The sequence below is a fragment of the Canis aureus genome, chromosome 12, assembly GCF_053574225.1.
Source record: "Canis aureus isolate CA01 chromosome 12, VMU_Caureus_v.1.0, whole genome shotgun sequence".
Classification (NCBI taxonomy): domain Eukaryota; kingdom Metazoa; phylum Chordata; class Mammalia; order Carnivora; family Canidae; genus Canis; species Canis aureus.
Window position 1 is genome coordinate 17,931,800 of NC_135622.1, and position 17,958 is coordinate 17,949,757.

The 17,958-nt window shown below is 37.8% G+C and overlaps 1 protein-coding gene across 3 annotated transcripts in view; it reads right to left on the minus strand.

Moving 5' to 3' along the window:
- Positions 1-338: 338 nt before the first annotated feature.
- Positions 339-17,958, minus strand: part of LRRTM4 (leucine rich repeat transmembrane neuronal 4) — a 698,247-nt gene continuing 680,627 nt past the window's right edge. For 2 of the 3 annotated variants that reach the window (XM_077843051.1, XM_077843053.1), the window contains one exon: positions 339-1,656. In XM_077843051.1, the coding sequence (XP_077699177.1) occupies positions 1,435-1,656 (222 nt within the window). In that variant the 3' untranslated portion in view covers positions 339-1,434. Of the gene's footprint in view, positions 1,660-17,958 lie in introns of all 3 variants that reach the window. The other variant, XM_077843052.1, reaches the window with a different exon arrangement.

Sequence of the window (17,958 nt, forward strand, 5' to 3'; positions counted from 1 at the left end):
TGTATAATTATCACCTTTGTTTAAAAAATGGGTGATCATTATGCTTCTTTCAGATTGTGATAATTTCTATATTTTTCTTCTTCTAAAAGATTGCATAACCTCTAACCCTTTTATAGATACTACTCTTTTTTCCTCATATTGTTATATAATTTTTGAGTTATATCATATGTTTCGAAAAAGAAATCTGTGTAAGGAGTTAATGCATATGCCACACCTCAAACTTTTCTACTCCTTGTAGGGTCTCCCCACCTAATCGTAGAACACACAGAAGCCATTTGGTAGATACCAACCGACACAGGCTAGAAGGATTTCACAACAAAGAGATAAAGCACTCAACATTAAGTGGGCTGTGGTATACCAACCACAAAATAATATATTTATTTTTCCAACATTTTCTCTTATTGAAAAAAAAACTACACAAAAAGCTAATTGATAATTAATTTAAAAAGCAATGTTATACATTATCCTGTGTTTAGAAATTTGTCACCTTGGCAGTTTCATTCATTGACCACATGGCCATTGTTTTTCATATGCCCATGTCCAAATAAGAAGATTTCTGCTGGTCTTTCCAACTGGAAGTATGCACAGATCCCATTCAGAAGTCTTACACAGTGAAAACTCACAGTGAGGGTGAGGACTGCCAGTAGGAAAAAAAAAGAAAGTCAAGACTCTTCACACTGTGTACATCGTGTGTCTTGAAGGATCATTCACCCAGATTTTACAGGATTTTCATTCTAGTAGTTTTGTCAAACTCTGTGGTCAACTTTGTTCTTTGTGGTCTGTAGTAAAGCAGATTTTCTTTTGGTACAACATAAGCTTTAATGCCCATATTTAGAATTGGAAACAGAATCACTTGACCGGCGGAGGAGGGGTTGGGGGCAGGGGGGAGAAAGTGAAAATAAACCAAACCAAATAGGAAACAAACAAACAAACAAACAAACAAAAACAGCATTTTAGAGGGAAAGTGAAATAAAGCAATTGAAATCAAGTCTGAGAGTCACACACAGCTAACAAGGAAATCTGATTTGTTCCCCCAACTTCCCCCCAACCCCAGGTCCCCACCCCCCACCCCTCCTGTGGTTCTCCAGCCCAGGAACCATGCAGTGTAGAAAAAGCAAATATACAAACAAACCTATTGTGTGGCTAAGGTGAAATCTATTTTTATAAGAACTCGACACTTCCACTATTTACATCCAGGAGGATTTTTGCTTGTTTTAGGTTTTGAAGCAAAGACAGGTCTATGGTTCTCCTGGTTACGTTGCAGGTGCATCCGCTACCCTCTCTCGGCAGGATCAGTGTCGTCCTTCCTTTGCTCCCCGTCCTAAGCGTTTGAACAGGATGGATGCGCGGCTGGGGACACCCATTCATTCTCCTCGAAGGTGAAGCCCTCTGTCCCCGCGCCCGGGTCCCCCCGTGAGGCCTGGGCTTTCGCAGTTAGTTTGCTATTCTTTCCAGGTAAATGGCCGGCGCCGCCGACCTGGCGATGGTGGCGATGAAGCCGTGGTCGCGCCCGAGCTCCAGGCTGGGGGCGTCGTCCTGCTCCGGGGACACCGCTTCGTAGCCCTTGTGGACGCGCAGGGGCTGGTGCGCCTGGCAGTAGCCCATCCCGGGCGGGTCGTAGCTGTAATAGGGCAGGGGCTTCACGTGGTGCGGGATCTGCTGCGGGGAAGACAAAGTCCCGTTAGGAAAATGCATGGGCAAGGTCAGAAGAGGACGCTCCTAGCCCTCTACTCTGAGCTCCCTCCTGCCGTCCGAGGGCATCCACGGCCCATCCGCTGTTAATATCCAGCAGACAACACCAGCACCGTTAGTATTGATCTCGGTATTGTTTTGCCCAGATAAGCTTCTATACGGTTTTATGTACAAAGTGTGTGTTATGTAGGTTTATAGACTTTGTATGCGCGCCTCTTATGTAGCTGTGTGCCTACATCTATATGCACTTTGTATAAAAGGGTGTAGATACGTCTTTACATTTTATATAAAGTGGGTGTATATATATATATATATATATACACATATATGTACTAATATGTATACGTATAGAGATGCACTTTGTATGTAAAATCACAAAAATGTTCCCATGCTCAGTCCTATCATCTATCTCTCTATTGCCATAAAGTTAAAAACAACCTAAGGTCCCATCAACGGGGGAGTTTAACATAGATTGGGTAAATCTATACACTTGTAGACAGACAATACAATGTTTAGGGAGTATCCATCTGTTATAATAAGGCGAGACAGGATATGAAGAGAAAACAATGTAAAAAGAATGTACTGGTATGAGCCATTTTGTGTAAATACAGATGTAAACGTAAGTGGAGTTGTTACTTTTAAAATATCTTTATATATAATTGAAATCTCTATTGTGAGCCTGTATGTTTTTTGCTTAAAACGTAAAAAAATAAGCACAATTTCCTAGAAATTATTTCTGACAATTCTATAACAAAAAAAACTTTAGAATCATGAAAGCGAGCATATCTTTGTATTCATAATATGTAATATTATTCATTTCAAGCTAACAAGCCAAATATGTGTCTAATATTAGAATAATATACCTGAGTAATTGTCTATTGAAATCCCTTTAATAGGAAAAGCTAGAGATATTAAAATTATAGTTTTTTTTTTTTATTTCTTTTTAGAGATAGTGAGAGCAAGGGAGGAGTGGCTGAGGAAGAGGGAGACAGAGTCTTAAGTAGACTCCGTGCTTAGCGCAGAGCTCTCAACTCAGGGCACGATCTCATGACCCTGAGATTATGACCCGAGCCAAAATGAAGAGTTGGATGCTTAACCAACCGAGCCACCCAGGTGCCCCAAAATAGTTATTTTGATTCTGTGCAGCTTTTTATTAAACCACAAATTTCTGATAAAAAATGTGGCATAAGCTTAGAGAAAGGAGAATGAGGATTGCTTAATTCTTGATATCACACTAGAGCATTTCTCATAACCCATTAGATCCAATCTGACACTCCAGTCCAACCCGCTGCTGTCATTGGCTATATGATGCCAGGCTGGGGTTCTACAAACCACACTGCTGCTTGACCTTCTGCTCCCTCTTAGACTTGAACAGTGGGGCCACTAGAGAGAAATGGCGAGACTAGAGGAGATGGAGGGAACTGCTCCCATGATGGGCTCCCTCTCTGTTTTGTCCTGCTCCAGGGAACTACCTCAACGAGGCTCCTTCTATACTGGCTATAGCAGTGCCTTCCCACAACAGTGGGCCATTCCAGTTTGTAGTCTTCCTAACATTTGATCCCATCATGTCCTCCTCAGAGTCTCCAGCACCAAGGAAACGTGAAGTGCATCTCCACAAAGCTCCTCTTTCAAGCTCGTAATTTTACAATTCCAACTTTGTTTAGTCCCTTAGTCCCACAGGTGGTTGGGGTGGCAGTTACTATCTGAGGTTGCTTTCTGCTGCACTATGGCACTTTTAGCCTTTGCATGAACTTAGCTAACAACTGTACTTTTTTTTCTTTTTTTTTTCTTTTTTTTTTTTTAATTTTTTTAAATGTTTATTTATTTATGATAGTCACAGAGAGAGACAGAGAGAGAGAGAGGCAGAGACATAGGCAGAGGGAGAAGCAGGCTCCATGCACCGGGAGCCTGATGTGGGATTCGATCCCGGGTCTCCAGGATCGCGCCCTGGGCCAAAGGCAGGCGCCAAACCGCTGCGCCATCCAGGGATCCCACAACTGTACTTTTTTTTAAAGGTTTTATTTACTTATTGAGTGTGTGTGTGTGTGTGTGTGTGTGTGCTTGTGCACACAAGCAGGAGAAAGGGGCAGAGGCAGAGGGAGAGCGAATCTCAAGCAAACTCCCTGCTGATCAGGGAGCCTGCCTGAGGGCTCTATCCAATGACCTGTGGTCATGATCTGAGCAAAAATTAAGAGTCAGATGCTCAACCAACTGAGCCACCCAGGCACCCCAATAACTCTGTATTTAATTAGCAATTCCTGTAAAATGCTTTGTTAATATAACTGTTAGGTTACCTGTCTCCTGATTATACTGTATCTGACTTTCTATAGGTTAAACTTCACAAATCAAGCTGTTATAATTTTATAATCTGTTGTGAAGTTAATCCCCAAAGTTCTTATAGGTTAACTATTCTGTAGGAAGTTAACCAGTCTTATGTCTAACTTGACAACCTTATTTTGAGAATCCATCCCTCCTATTACTATATAAATTCCTCAGTCGTTCTTCAAACTAAGTCTTGTGTTTTCTTTCTGATATCCTCATTAATGTGTTCAGCAAAATTTTACTGAACACAAATTCCTTATCTGTTTTCATGAGAATTGTGTTTTTAAACACCTCTATGCTTATAATGGTAAAAGTCACCTCCTCACATTTTTAAAGAAATAGATTAAAGCAATGTTTTCTATGATAGATCACAACTCATTAGTATTAAAAAATCAATGTAATGAATCCAGATAAACTAGAATTTATTGAATTGATTTAACTAGAATAGAAAGTATTAGTGTATTATGAGTAAGGGTAAGTTGCTTCATAAAAGTTTTGTTTCAAATTTGTGCCTGTTCATGAGTGTGTGTCTACTGAATCATCTTGTGACTTTTTTTTTTAAACTGGGAATCATGATAAAAGATGCTTCTAAAAATACTCAAAGCACATAGATTGCAGTTTATTTTAATGTGATTAACAATAACTGGATAAATTCCCATCCTTTCTTTACTATTCTATTTTTTCTAACTCATATAATTCAGGTTTTCTTAGTCAGTGAGAAAATTAAGCCAATACATATTTCTTTATTTTTTGGATGAGACACTTTGCTTCTAATGGAAGGCAAGCACTATTTTCAGCAAGTATTAAAAAGTAGTAAAGGAAAAATAATTTCTCATCAAACAAGATGTTGATAAAATCTGGAATACACAACTCTGATCGCAAAAAAATCTGAATAAAAGCACTAGGTCAGAATTGTGATTGGAAAAGAGATGTTTTGGACATCAGCCATTAATTTCTGTGCTGACAGTGAGAACAAGGAACAAATTATAGGACAATATGGTTGAATTACTAGATAATTAATATAAAGTTAGATCTTCTCTGAATGTGTGGTGGTTCTTTTCCTTTTTTCTTACTCATATAGACTTCTCCCTATAATGAGTACAGGCCCAGACATGAAATGTTTGTCAGCAAGTTCTATTTTAGGCCACCTCATAGGATTTTGCTGTGTGTCAGATAGGTAGAGATAACTGTGATTAGTGTCATGGGTCACCACAACTCTGAAAAAGCATAAAAATGCAACCACTTTGTTGTGACATTTCAGCAGAAAGAATTTTATGAAGACCTCCTTAAGAGTTACATAGTCCATTCTTACTTTTTTATTGTTAATAGGTAAAATAGTATAACTCTAGAACACACACACAAAAATCACCAAATTATTTCCTTTTTTTTTTTTTTTTTTTTTTACCAAATTATTTCCAACGACAGCAACATTCATTCTGGAAATAGAATATTTGTGGCATACTTTTGAATAAAGTAATGACTCATTGTCTCCAAATTAACCAAATTACCAAAAGACATCAAAACAAACATTAAACAGGCATTCTGGTTTTGTCCACTGTCTTGTAGCACCATGGATAGCTGTCCTCTGGTCACTGCAATAAGAAGATGCTCTAACTACAAACATGGATGAGCCATAAATGCAAAGTGATACAGAGTCTCACAGACCCTTCTAAAACCAGATTAACCTACAGATGAAAACCATTAGCTCTTTTGTGAACAGTGTTGAATTTTCAATGTAAAGTCCCAAAAGTTGAACTAAAGTGTTGGGAAAGAACAATTTCATATCTAAGAAACTATGGCATTTATCTTCAGCTAAAGTTGTTTCAAATGTCAAGGGACCTGTATTAAGTGTAGAACGTCAGGTTTATATATTCCATCATCTCTGAACTCAGAAAATTTGTTTGCTATGACAGTTGGACCGGTTTATTTTTTTACTTCAGTGAACAAGGGCTCCTGCCATTTTCTCTATTGTATTTGAGGCAGGCTTAGGACCTCCAGCAGGATAAAAAACATTGTAAAACTCCCTCCTGCACAGGAGCCCAATAGCAGGAATTCAAAAGCTGTGTGAATTGGCAAGCTCTGAAAGGATATCTGAGATGTTTGCTCATTTACTCTTAAAGTCTATTCTGTGGGGCCCTGTGTAATCAACTGATTTTGTGATTCCTGAGAAGCTAAGAGACTGAGGTCTTGTACTTTATAGTAATAATGTACAGTACATTAACCACCTGGGTCCCTGTGTGTATCATTGTTTCCCTTCCAGCAGTCAAAACAAAGTATCCTTAAGTTCCCTTTAATGTGTATTTGATATTTTTGTAAATGTGTTCTTAGAGATTTTCCAAACGGCCCCTGTGTTCTATCAGCTCTCTGACGGACCTCATTCTGTGGCACAGCACAACAACACTACTTAAAGATGGCTTCATTCATATGCTTGACTGCTCATTGATTGCTTTGGAAGCTGCACTTTATTTACAGATAATAGATGTGGTGCATGGAATGAAGGAATCTCATTGGGGAAATATAATATACCGAAATCCTGTCATTCGCTTCTCTCAAGAATATGAACACTTCAACTCAAATTGAATTTAAAGTTTTATAGAAGCACCGAAACTTCTATAGAGGCATATTTCATAACTAAATCTGAGGTAGGTTACAAAGAGGAAAGTCGTTATTACTAATTATAAGTCACTTTAATCTTGCTGAGTTTTCTGAGAATCCTCTGAAAATAGGGATAATAATGACATCTCAGTTGCTTCTATAAATTTCAGAGAACTCTGAAAAGTACTCCTTGTTTCTCAAGAAAGGAGGAATACACTGAGAAGACATATAACCACTATAGTTTTACTCAACACTGACAGTGTCTCTCCTGGAAATGTTCCCTGTCTTTTGTCTTACAGTTTCTGTTTGAGAGATGCAAGGACACGAAGGGTCACAGAGTGGTTCATTAACAGAGGCTCTCAATCCTACTTCGTGCACTCAGAAGCTTAGATACCTTAGTGGATGTTCTGGTTTTCTGAAAATGTCATTTATACCTTTGCCTAGAATATGGTTTTCTTCCAACACGCTGGAGGGAGTATAAAAGGACACATTCCTCTCAATTACAGTGGCTCACAGAGTGAATGATTCAAAGAGTGAAGTGAACGAAAGAGAATGTGTTTAAATCTTAGGAGGAAGGGCAAAAGTATAGTGGGATATGCAGAGCTTCAAAAATCTACAAATTGATTCAGATCCTATAATTTTACATCCATAATAATTACATTTAAAATGAGAAATGAATGTGTCTGTGTAGTTAATGTGAGAGTAATGTGAAACGGACTCTTGATATATGTGATCATGAAAGGCTTTTGAAGTTCAGTTTTGTTATAAGCATGAAATTCCAATATCGTTACCCTCTTTTCTCAAAGGTATTAGCATTAGTTATAAGTAGTTTAATAGCCTGATCATTTTTAAATTACCATGCACTATCATTAGTCTTATTTATTAACTTTTCATGAACATTGTTCACATTTCAGTATGAGTTCTTTCAATTGAAGTCATAAAAAGTTGATTTTCAATTTCCTAAATGACATTTGGTCTCTAATTTTCTGAATTAAAGGGTAGTGTCTGACTACTCAGACCATTTAAAAAGTACCATCCTACAAAATCTAGATGAGGAATTCAATATAGTTGAATTGCTTAATGGAAATGGACACTTGGTTTATTGGAAATAAAATAGATTAAAAATGAAGGGCAATGGCTCAGTGAGTATATAGTTTAGCCATTATTCTATTCACTATATTAGTCCGTGACAAGAATTGACAGACTAAGAAAATGTAAACAAATTTGGTTAGAGGTTTTTTTCAGGAATTGTGATCAAAGCTGACAGAACCTCAGCCCATTTAAGCTAGTTGGATAAAAGGGAGACTTAATTGACTTACTCATAGACTCTAGGAAAGGATTTAGGAAATAAACAGAGGAAGAAGGATACCACTGGGTCTCAAGAACAAGTGACACCAAGAACACAAATGTCACCAGGGCCCTCTAAGTCAATCATGCCTGATAATCTCTACACATTGTATTCACATCCTGATTGCCAAATGGCTGCCTTCATCTGATTGAACACATGGCAGCAACAGCTCCAAAATTTTGCATGTAACCATCCATAGTAGATGCACAAATGACCATAGTTCTTTCTAGCTCCTCTCATCAAAATGTAGTATGTATTTCTCCTTGCCTTAAACACTGGCTGATTTTGTGATTTTCTTTGCCCAGGACAGCCTGGCGACAGCAATGCTGCATGTGTCCCAAGGTTCGTAGGATCCTGGCCAAGTTAGCCACCACCATGTGAACAAGCCCAGGCTAGACCACTGGAGAATGGAAGGCTCTGTGAGCTGTGACATTGACAGTTCCTACAAACCTGGTGTCATCTTTCATTTCTCAATTGAGAGAATTAAAATAACAATCACCCTTTCATAAATTTTGCCTAAATGTTAAGGTTTTGAATATCTAAAGGCACATTCAAAAAGGAGACTCAATGTAAATAATGAATCTAATCAATTCATCAGATTACATTATTTAATCCTGTTCTACAATAAAACATTCTTATTCATTGTTTTTATTTTATTTTATTTTTCTTTAGAGATTTTATCTATTCACTGTAGAGAGAATGAGAGAGCATGCTTAGGAGCCCATGAGCAGAGAGAGGGGCAGAAGGGGAGGGAGTAGGAAAGGAAGAGAATCTCAAGCAGACTTTGTGCTGACCCTAAGATGGATATCACAACCTGAGATCCTGACCTGAGCCAAAACCAAGAGTTGGAAGCTCAACTGACTGAGCACCCAGGCTCCCATCTTATTCATTATTTTTAAATGCAGGCTTGCTTCTTAATTAGAAGACATCAATTATCTAAGTATTAGTTTCCACTAATCAAAAAGTAAAACTATTACATCACCTTATATTACATATAAAACATTTACTACAAAGCTTATTTTAAAGCAAAGTCTTGAAACGTACCTTGAACTCAAGGTCAAAATGGAAATCTGAGCCTTGATTGTTCTCTTCCAGGCTAGCACTCAAATGGACAATGTTTTTTATTTAATAGATGTTTGTTAATATTTCCACCACTAAATAAAAAACTCTTGGACATTCCTATAACACAGAGTAGAGAGGAGAATGAATTAAAAGAAAAATGTACCAGCATACGATTCAATGAAACTGGAGGGAAAGCTGGTTTAGACTGGGAAAAGGTCCTCTGCCGGACTATGGTACACTCACTTATCTTTGAGTGTCTGGGATTGGTGAGGTAGGAAGAAAAATCAGGGTCTGGGGGCAATCCCTGGCCATGAGTAAAATCAGGAGAACATCAGAGGTTGAGAATGAGGAAAATAAGCCTCACTTTCAGGATTCATATTGTGGAATATGAAGTAGAGCAAGGGTATGCCTGTACCAGAAAATTTATCTTCTATTTAAGGAAATGGTGAGTTCTTCAGGTGACGAAAGTAAAACAAAACTTCTATGTCTGCCATTTTATTTCTTTTATTCAGCTGCCTTTACCATTAGCTGCTCCCCAAGACCTTGCCATCAATTGGTTCACTAATTAAGCAAAGCCTATTTCCTTAAAAAAGAGGCCCATGTAATCTCTGACATCCTAACATGATCAGTATACATACAAAGACTTTATGCCATAAGTAGTAACTATGATAGAGAAGAATCTCCAGAAGTGAGATTCAAGAATTCAAGAGAAGATGATAAATCCAAGTGATTAGTGACAAGGTCAAGATTTACTAAAAATGCATGAAACTAGAAACAATTGAAAATCCATTCTTGTTGAACCTCAACATCTCAACATTGCTTGGCTGCATGATAGATATTCACGTTATTTGTTGAATGAAAGAACAATAACAATCTTTCTCACACTTTGTTTTAAAGATTAAGTGAGTGATAATTGTGAAAAAATCTAAAATAATCTATTAGTATTTGTCACAAACATTCATTATATTTATTGATCTTTGTTTTTGAAAATCTCTAAAGAAAAACAAAAAGACAATGGTGCAAATTGATAACTATTCTACTTCCATTTTGTTTATGGGCTGAAGTGTGTACAAAGTAGCTCTAGCTTGCAAAATATACAATACTAAACACATGGCATTTGGCTTCTTATCTTGACGGGACTCTTCAGGCCATTTTAAACTTAAGTTCTGACAAAAGTTGCTTGCGAGCATTTGCTTTTATTGTTCTGTTCTTATTTAAAGACAGGGATGTGTACTATTTGTGCACTCATGGTTGTCCAAATTTTAACTTTTAAGTCAGTCATGGGATAACAGAACAGAACATCCACTTACATCTTTATTGCTCTCCTACCAGGCCGCCTTGTTTGTGAGGTGTCCAGAGAGTTGATTAAGTTAACAAATGAGGTACTAGCTGTTCTTTGAAGTTGGCTTTGACTCCATTAACTGGAAAGCTTATTACATTACCAGCACTCTCAGTGTTCAGTGAGGTTTTGGGCTAATGAGCTGGATTAATTAGCTAGTATTAACTTCTAAAGGCTTTCCTTCTTGTTCTGGCCTCTGAATTTGAAAGAGTAAGAACTCCCTAATAGTGCACGACAAGCAAACATCCCATTGATGTGAAATCTATATAAATACCTCAATAAAACATAGAGACAACACAATTTCAAAACTCACATCTTTCCCCTCTGAAAAAAACTGTGGAACTATCAATGATATACAATGATGCGCAGAAGACGTGTCTTGCCTGAAACAAATGACAGTGATCACTACTTGAGCCCAATCTACTACTGGAAACTTAAAAACAAAACCAAACAAAAGAAAACAAACAAAACCCAAACTTATCAGCACATGTAACAGATTCAATGTAAGATTTACTTTGCAATCTCAGAAATTTAGAAGGGGAGATAAACCAGAAGCAGCAGGAATGCCAACACCAGGAAGGTGTGAGCAGTGGCATTAGAGATGTTTTCCTCCTAGGTTCATTTTCAACTTCTCCACAATGTTCAGAGTAGCTTACTTCTAGTTTCCAAATGAGTTTTTGTAGTATTCTGTACAGTTTTTTTTAAAATTTTTATTTATTTATGATAGTCACACACACAGAGAGAGAGAGAGAGAGAGAGAGGCAGAGACACAGGCAGAGGGAGAAGCAGGCTCCATGTACCGAGAGCCCGACGTGGGATTTGATCCTGGGTCTCCAGGATCATGCCGTGGGCCAAAGGCAGGCGCCAAACCGCTGCGCCACCCAGGGATCCCCTGTACAGTTCTTTGTATAAAATTCTTAATAGCGTCCTTAACTTGTTTTATGGAAGAGTATGTATCTTGTCTAGTCCAAAAGTGACTGATCTGTTCGGCTTTTGAAGATACACTACCTTTGTGATCCTCCCCAAACATGCAATTCGATAGTACAGTGGGTTTTCAGTAAAAGCTAGAAATGTTTTAAAAATGTAAAAATAAAATGAAATGAAATCTTATATAAGGAAGGTGATTGAATTTCTTGAATTCATGTATATTTTCATCCCAAAGTAAAAGTTTAGAACCAAATGACAATTACAGAAGGAATAAAATCCCAGAAAGACATGCACCTTGATTGTTGGATGAGTAACCTGATTCTAATAGAGTTTAAATAGAACTTCTTGGGAGACTGACTGATACTAATGAAAAGAGACATGGCAATATATATTTAATTACAAAAATAGGAGGAGCCCATTTAGAAAATACAATTAAAATTGTTATTCTGATTGAATATATATACATATGTATATATATATATATATATATATATATATATATATATAGAACAACATGGCAGAGTGATGATAAATAATATTGGCCTCATATTTTAATAAAATGTGTTAAGCTCTAGGCTTCTGCCTGTATCTCTGCCACAGAGTATATGCTATTAAGGAGTAATTATATATAGTGAATTTGCCATGATAGTACACTTATTTATGTATCTATTCATCCACATAGCAAATATTTATCACTGAGGTTAGCTAACTTTTTCAGGGAAGGGCCAGTAGTAAATATTTTAGTCTTGTACCCATGTAGTCTCTATCACAACTAGTAAACAACTCTACCATTGTAACAGGAAAGTAGGCTTAGGTAAAATGATAACGAGTGAGTGTGGCTCTGTTCCAATAATAATTGATTTACAAACACTGAAGTTTGAATTTCATGTCACTTTCAGATGTCAGAAAACATCTTCTTTTGATTTTTTTTTAACCAGTTAAAAAATAAAAACTATTTAGCTTGGGGCTAATTTACCAAGCTAGGCATTATGGCAGGTGCCAGGTAAGTGAAGAAGAGTAGCATAAAGGTGCCTACTGAAAGAACTCCTCAGAACTGATAGAACAAGATAGACCTGATTGTAATTCTCTATATTTGAAACTGCATAATCCAGATCAGCGAAGAGAGGGAGGAAAAGCACTCCCAGCTGGTGGGCACTGCAGGTTTTCTTGTGAAGATCCAGGTCTTCCACTCTGGAAAAAAGCTCTCAGTGGATCCCAGACAAAGAGCTGGACCCATACAACTTCGATACTTAGAAGTCAGACTTGAACCTCCAGGTGGGAGTTCTGAAGTCACCATTCAGGTCATTTAGATCAAACATGTTCTGGAAGAATAAACGCCCAATGACCTTTCAGTGAAGATCTTAAGCAACACTCAAGCCCATGAACCTGCCCCTGGATATATGACAGCTTATAATGCGAGACCCGAGGGAACTTTAGTGCTTTTGTAAAAGAGGGTAAGTTCACGGGGCATGTAACCATAAACAGTTTTTGTTTTGTGGAGAAGTTAAAAAGCCTTCTATTTCTCTATCTCAACAAGCCTTTTCCCGTATCTGGGCCTTTGTACTTGCCATTCCTTTTGTCTGGGATATTCTTCCAACTCTTTTCAGTAGGATTATGCTGATCTTTTGAGTCCCTGCTTAAATGTCATGTTTCTAGAAGGGCCTTCCCTAACCACCTTGTCTAAAATGCCACTCCCTCCCTACTCACACATATAAGCCATTCCCTGATTCAATTCCCTGTTTATTTTCTTCACAGCATTTATCAAAATGTTAAGTATCTGCGATCATGTATATCTTTGCTCCCTTACTGATGCTTTTCCCCTAGTGTAAGCTCCATGCTATCACAGAATGTTTCTGATTGCTTTGATGCTGCCTGGTTAGAATATTTCAATAAATGTGTGCTGAAAGAACCCAAATTTACAAGAAATATTTGTTAGAGGATTGGGTTTTATTTGGAAGAGATTTGTCTCCAAAACTGTAAACTTCCATTCCTTTGTCTTTTTCCACTGTCCCTTACCCATTCTTTGCTTTGAATTTAAACACAGACCTAGGATGGCACACAAACACTTCTTATCTGCAAATAGCTGCATGCCTGGCACTGTGTTGAGAGCTAAAGGTATTAGAATGACTAAAGGTATTAGAATGACTAAAGGTGTCCATAACCTTAAGGAACCCATAAACTACTGTGGACGACAAAAAAGTGTGCAGATTTTTACTATGTGGCATAACTTATAGTATAGCGCAATAGTAGAGGTGTATGAAAACTGAGAAGGGAAGAAAGAAGAGGGAGTAAGATGCTTATCAGGTGGTTTCTGATCCAAAGAATGGATGCTTATGAAGTCACCAGTAGAAAGCCTGGTACTATATATGGCTTCTATTTACAGTCAGCATGTCTGCTACTGTTGCCATGGCACATGGCTTCCCGTGTGCCATTGGAGCCCACTGCCCAGGTTAGCCTGTTTTAAATCTTAACAGTCTATCCGACTTACCCACAACTTGCCCTTGTAGGGAATGGATTCCACATCCTTCAATCTCTTCCACCACTATTTCCACTTCTCAGTCCAACACTGCCTTAGTCTCTTACAGCTGAAGCATCCCTACATTGTGATGAGCAGCTGAGACTGACCATAGCTCTGGGGCAGGACACTGAGACAGCTGTTTTCTCAGCTGCTGCTGCTGAGAAAGCAATCAACCCTTGCCACCCTTAATGAATGCCAAGAAATGGAGATCTTCACCTTCCTTTTCATGTACCATTTGGGATTTCATCAACCATACAAGCTGCCCTTAAAACAGTAGTTCTCAGGCCCGGCTGCAGCTCTGACACCTCAGATTTTAAAAATACTTACATCTGGTCCTTATCCCAGATCAATTAAATAAAAATTTCTGGGGTAGGTCCCAGGCCACCCTATTTTTAAAAAGCACCCACTCAAATGTGCAACCAAGGTTGAAAACACTACTTCTTGTTAAATTTAGATTGCTTTCCTTTAAAGATGCAGGCCCAGCAGGGAATACACAATATGATTTACCTAATTCCCCACACCTGCCTAGAGACTGCCTGGCTCACAGTAAAGCAGATTACTTCCCAATCTGAAGTTACCAGTCATGGTGCACATATGTGCGCGTTTTACTCTCCAATTAAAATTTCCTTTTTCTTAAGTTCAATTCATTGCTACTAATTATTCTGTCTCACCCATTGCATTTCGTCACTTGGCCCTATTCATATTCTTGTAGGTGATTATCCTGCCAGGCTTTTAGTTATGATCAATTTGGTTATATATATATATATATATATATATATATATATATATATATATTCTACTATTTTGTCTAAAGTTAGATGTAATTCAGTTGGGTAAGTTTAACAACTACCATTATACACATGTTTTTTAAATAGCTACTTGTAGGTGAATTTACCTTGCCTTGATGGCAAAGTGCCCATAAATGTTCAGTCAGCTGGAGAGCTCCTTTGGCTAAACATTTTCACAATCTATTTCTTTTATTTTTATTTTTTTTAAGTAATTTAATTTACTGGGATGGTAGTAATAGCCCATTCCACTTTGCTCTATGGGGAAGAAAGGATATTTTTATCTACTTAAAAGCTAATAAAGACTCCCACTGTTGAAAAATACTCAAACCTCCCAATTATTTCCATCAAGCGATAAATTTAAAAGAAAAGAAAAAGAATTAAAACCCCAAAGTGGTAGCAAGTAAGCAATAATGACTAGGAGAAACTTAGGGAAGGATCATTAAATCCATCTTTGGTTTAAAGCAACCTGATGCTTATATGCAGAGGGGCCTATAAAAGGGTGTCTTCCGCCACTGGAAATAATAAGAGTTGATATATAATTGATGAAATTCACCATCTGTGGTAGTAAATCATCGAAGGAAATGATCTAGGTTGTGAGACTATAAAGAACACCTTGAAGGAGCTATTTTCCCACTCGCCACCCACCACCCCCAACTCCGGCAGCTGCCCACCAAAAGATCACAGGACTTATTTATTTGTCTGCTGGTATCATGCTCCCTCATGGACTACCATGGTCATATGCCTATATATTTCCCTAGCATTACAGAGTATTAATTTTGCAGACTTCCCGTTGAGTCTTTTTTTCAGAAGGAAGCTAATCCAAGTAGCTGAGTTTTTTGACATATTCCAGAGGAGTTGAGTAAATCCATCATGCTGCACTTTGTTTTTCTCTTTGGTCAACCCCAAAATATAACTCCTTCTGAATATCTGTTCTGCCTCTACATCATACCTATAATACTCCACTTTTCTTCCCCACCCAATTTTTTTCTCTTTTTTCTCCCAAACCACTTCAATGAAGGCATGTAGCTTTATTATGATTCAGATACACTTGATTTCTGACCATCTAACCTGGACATTTGTAATCTCTTACTATTTGCTAGTTCTCTGTGTTTCTCCTAGATTCTGACCTTTGGGTGTTTGACCCTAGTCAGAATATTTAGCCCAGATTTGGAACTTCCCAATGCTCTTAACAATTTAAGTTGGAAGTTCTTATTTCTGAAAAAAAAATATGTATATATATATATATATATATATATATATATTTATTTCATCTGAGAGAGAATGAGAGTATGAGCAGGAGGGGCATAGAGAGTCATAAGCAGACTGCTCACTGAACGTGAAGCCTGATGTGGGGTTCAGTCTCAAGACTCTGAGATCACACAATCTGATCCAAAACCAAGAGAGGGACACTTAACCAACTGTGTCATCCTGGTGCCCCTGAGCTATAACTTAATGTAGATAAAACCTAGCCTTTATTAAGAAGGATCACATTCATTGAATCTTAGTAAAAATGCTCAAGAAATAACTAATTTTTATAGTGCCACTGAATTATGGTTTATTATTAAATAATACCACACATTTATTATAAATAAGTTATTTATATCTTGCTATTATAAGTTTGTTAAAAATGAATTATCATTTCATCATGAACTTAGACCCTCAGGGAAGTCCTACATTCTTGGAACAAAGTCTAGCATTGAGAATTTGATAGAAAAAGAGCTCATGGGACACCTGGGAGGCTCAGTGGTTGTGTCTGCCTTTGGCTCAGGTCATGATCCCAGGGTCTGGGATCAAGTCCTGTGTTGGGCTCCCCACAGGGAGCCTGCTTCTCCCTCGCCTGTATCTCTGCCTCTCTCTCTGTGTCTCTCATGAGTAAATAGATAAAATCTTAAACAAAAAAAAAAAAAAAAGAAAAAGAGCTCACAATATTCTTAGATACATTTAACTTTATGTGGATTCTATATGACAACCCAAAATACCAATTTCTAGGATGGCAAATAATTTGTATTTAACTAAGGGAAAACATGAAAAGGGCCCATTATCTTTTTAGCTAAACATGTAGTAAAACCTCACTGATGCAGACTAATTAAGAGATGATCACTCAGGGAGAATTATAAATTATATAGTATGTTAGAAAGTTGTAGTTTACTTCACTGGGTTTAACCTAAGGTCAACAAGCTACTACTGTGTATAGACAATGCACATTCCCACTTCTATCTCCTTGATGGGTAGGATGTTTATGTCATATGACTGGTGGTAAAGAAAAAAGTTTGTATAAGTGGGCCTCGGGAAGATTGGAGAGAAAAAAAGAGGTAATGGAACAACATTCCATTCCTGTCTATCGCGTCTGATCAGCAGGTTGATGAAAAGGTTTGTGAAGGATTTTGTGACACACTGAGTACTCAAGGAGGTATACACTTGTAAAGGAGCCCTTTCTCCCTTTTTTCTGTGGAAGAGTAGCACTCTTGCATCTCTTGCCTCATCAGTGTTCTCATAGTGGGGCACTATTACAGACTCAATGTACATGTCCTCCATCTGATTCATACGTTGAAGCCCTAACTCCCAGTGTGGCTGTTTTCAGAGATGGGGGTCTCTAAGGATGTAATTAAGATTAAATGGGTTATAAAGGTGAGATCTTGAGTGCGTATAAAGGTCATGTAAGCACACCGTAAGATGCCTATTAGCCAAGAAAAGGGATCTCAGAATGAAACCTACCTTACCAACACTTTGATTTTAGACTTCCAAGTCTCTAGAACTGTTGTTTAGATCATCCAGCCTATGGCATTTTGCTATGGCAGCCTGAGCTGACTAATACAGAGACCATCACCGTGAAGTGGTGAGGCTTTGCATAAAGATGGGTGGATGTTGTCACAGTGATGGAAGCAATATGGCTGAAGCTGATGAACCATTTTGTGAGAAAGTATTGTTACTTCTTTTGCAGACCTCCAGAAAAAATTTCTTGAGAGAGATGAGTGAAATCTTGCTCTTTAATAGCAGAATATATGGGCTTCAGTGGTATTTATCTGATTTATTAATGCTGAACCACAAAAATGAGTATATAGGCTATCACAAGATGCTGAGATTTCCCTCCTGGGAAAATCTCTCAGTTTAGGGCAGAGTTAACAGGAGCATAATGATTTACATTCTTCTTTTTGAACATCTTTCCCATCCTCCATTATATAATATTTATCTTTATACTATTTAAAGTAGGCTGGATCTGGAAGGAGGTTATACGTAAGGGGAGTCTTTCCTTCCTTGTACCTTATTTTTAATGCTCACTTGGAATTCAGGCTGGAGACATTTATATTCATCTAGGCTGTCATTCTTATAAGTGTCCGGCTGGAGACCAGGACACCAACACATTTTC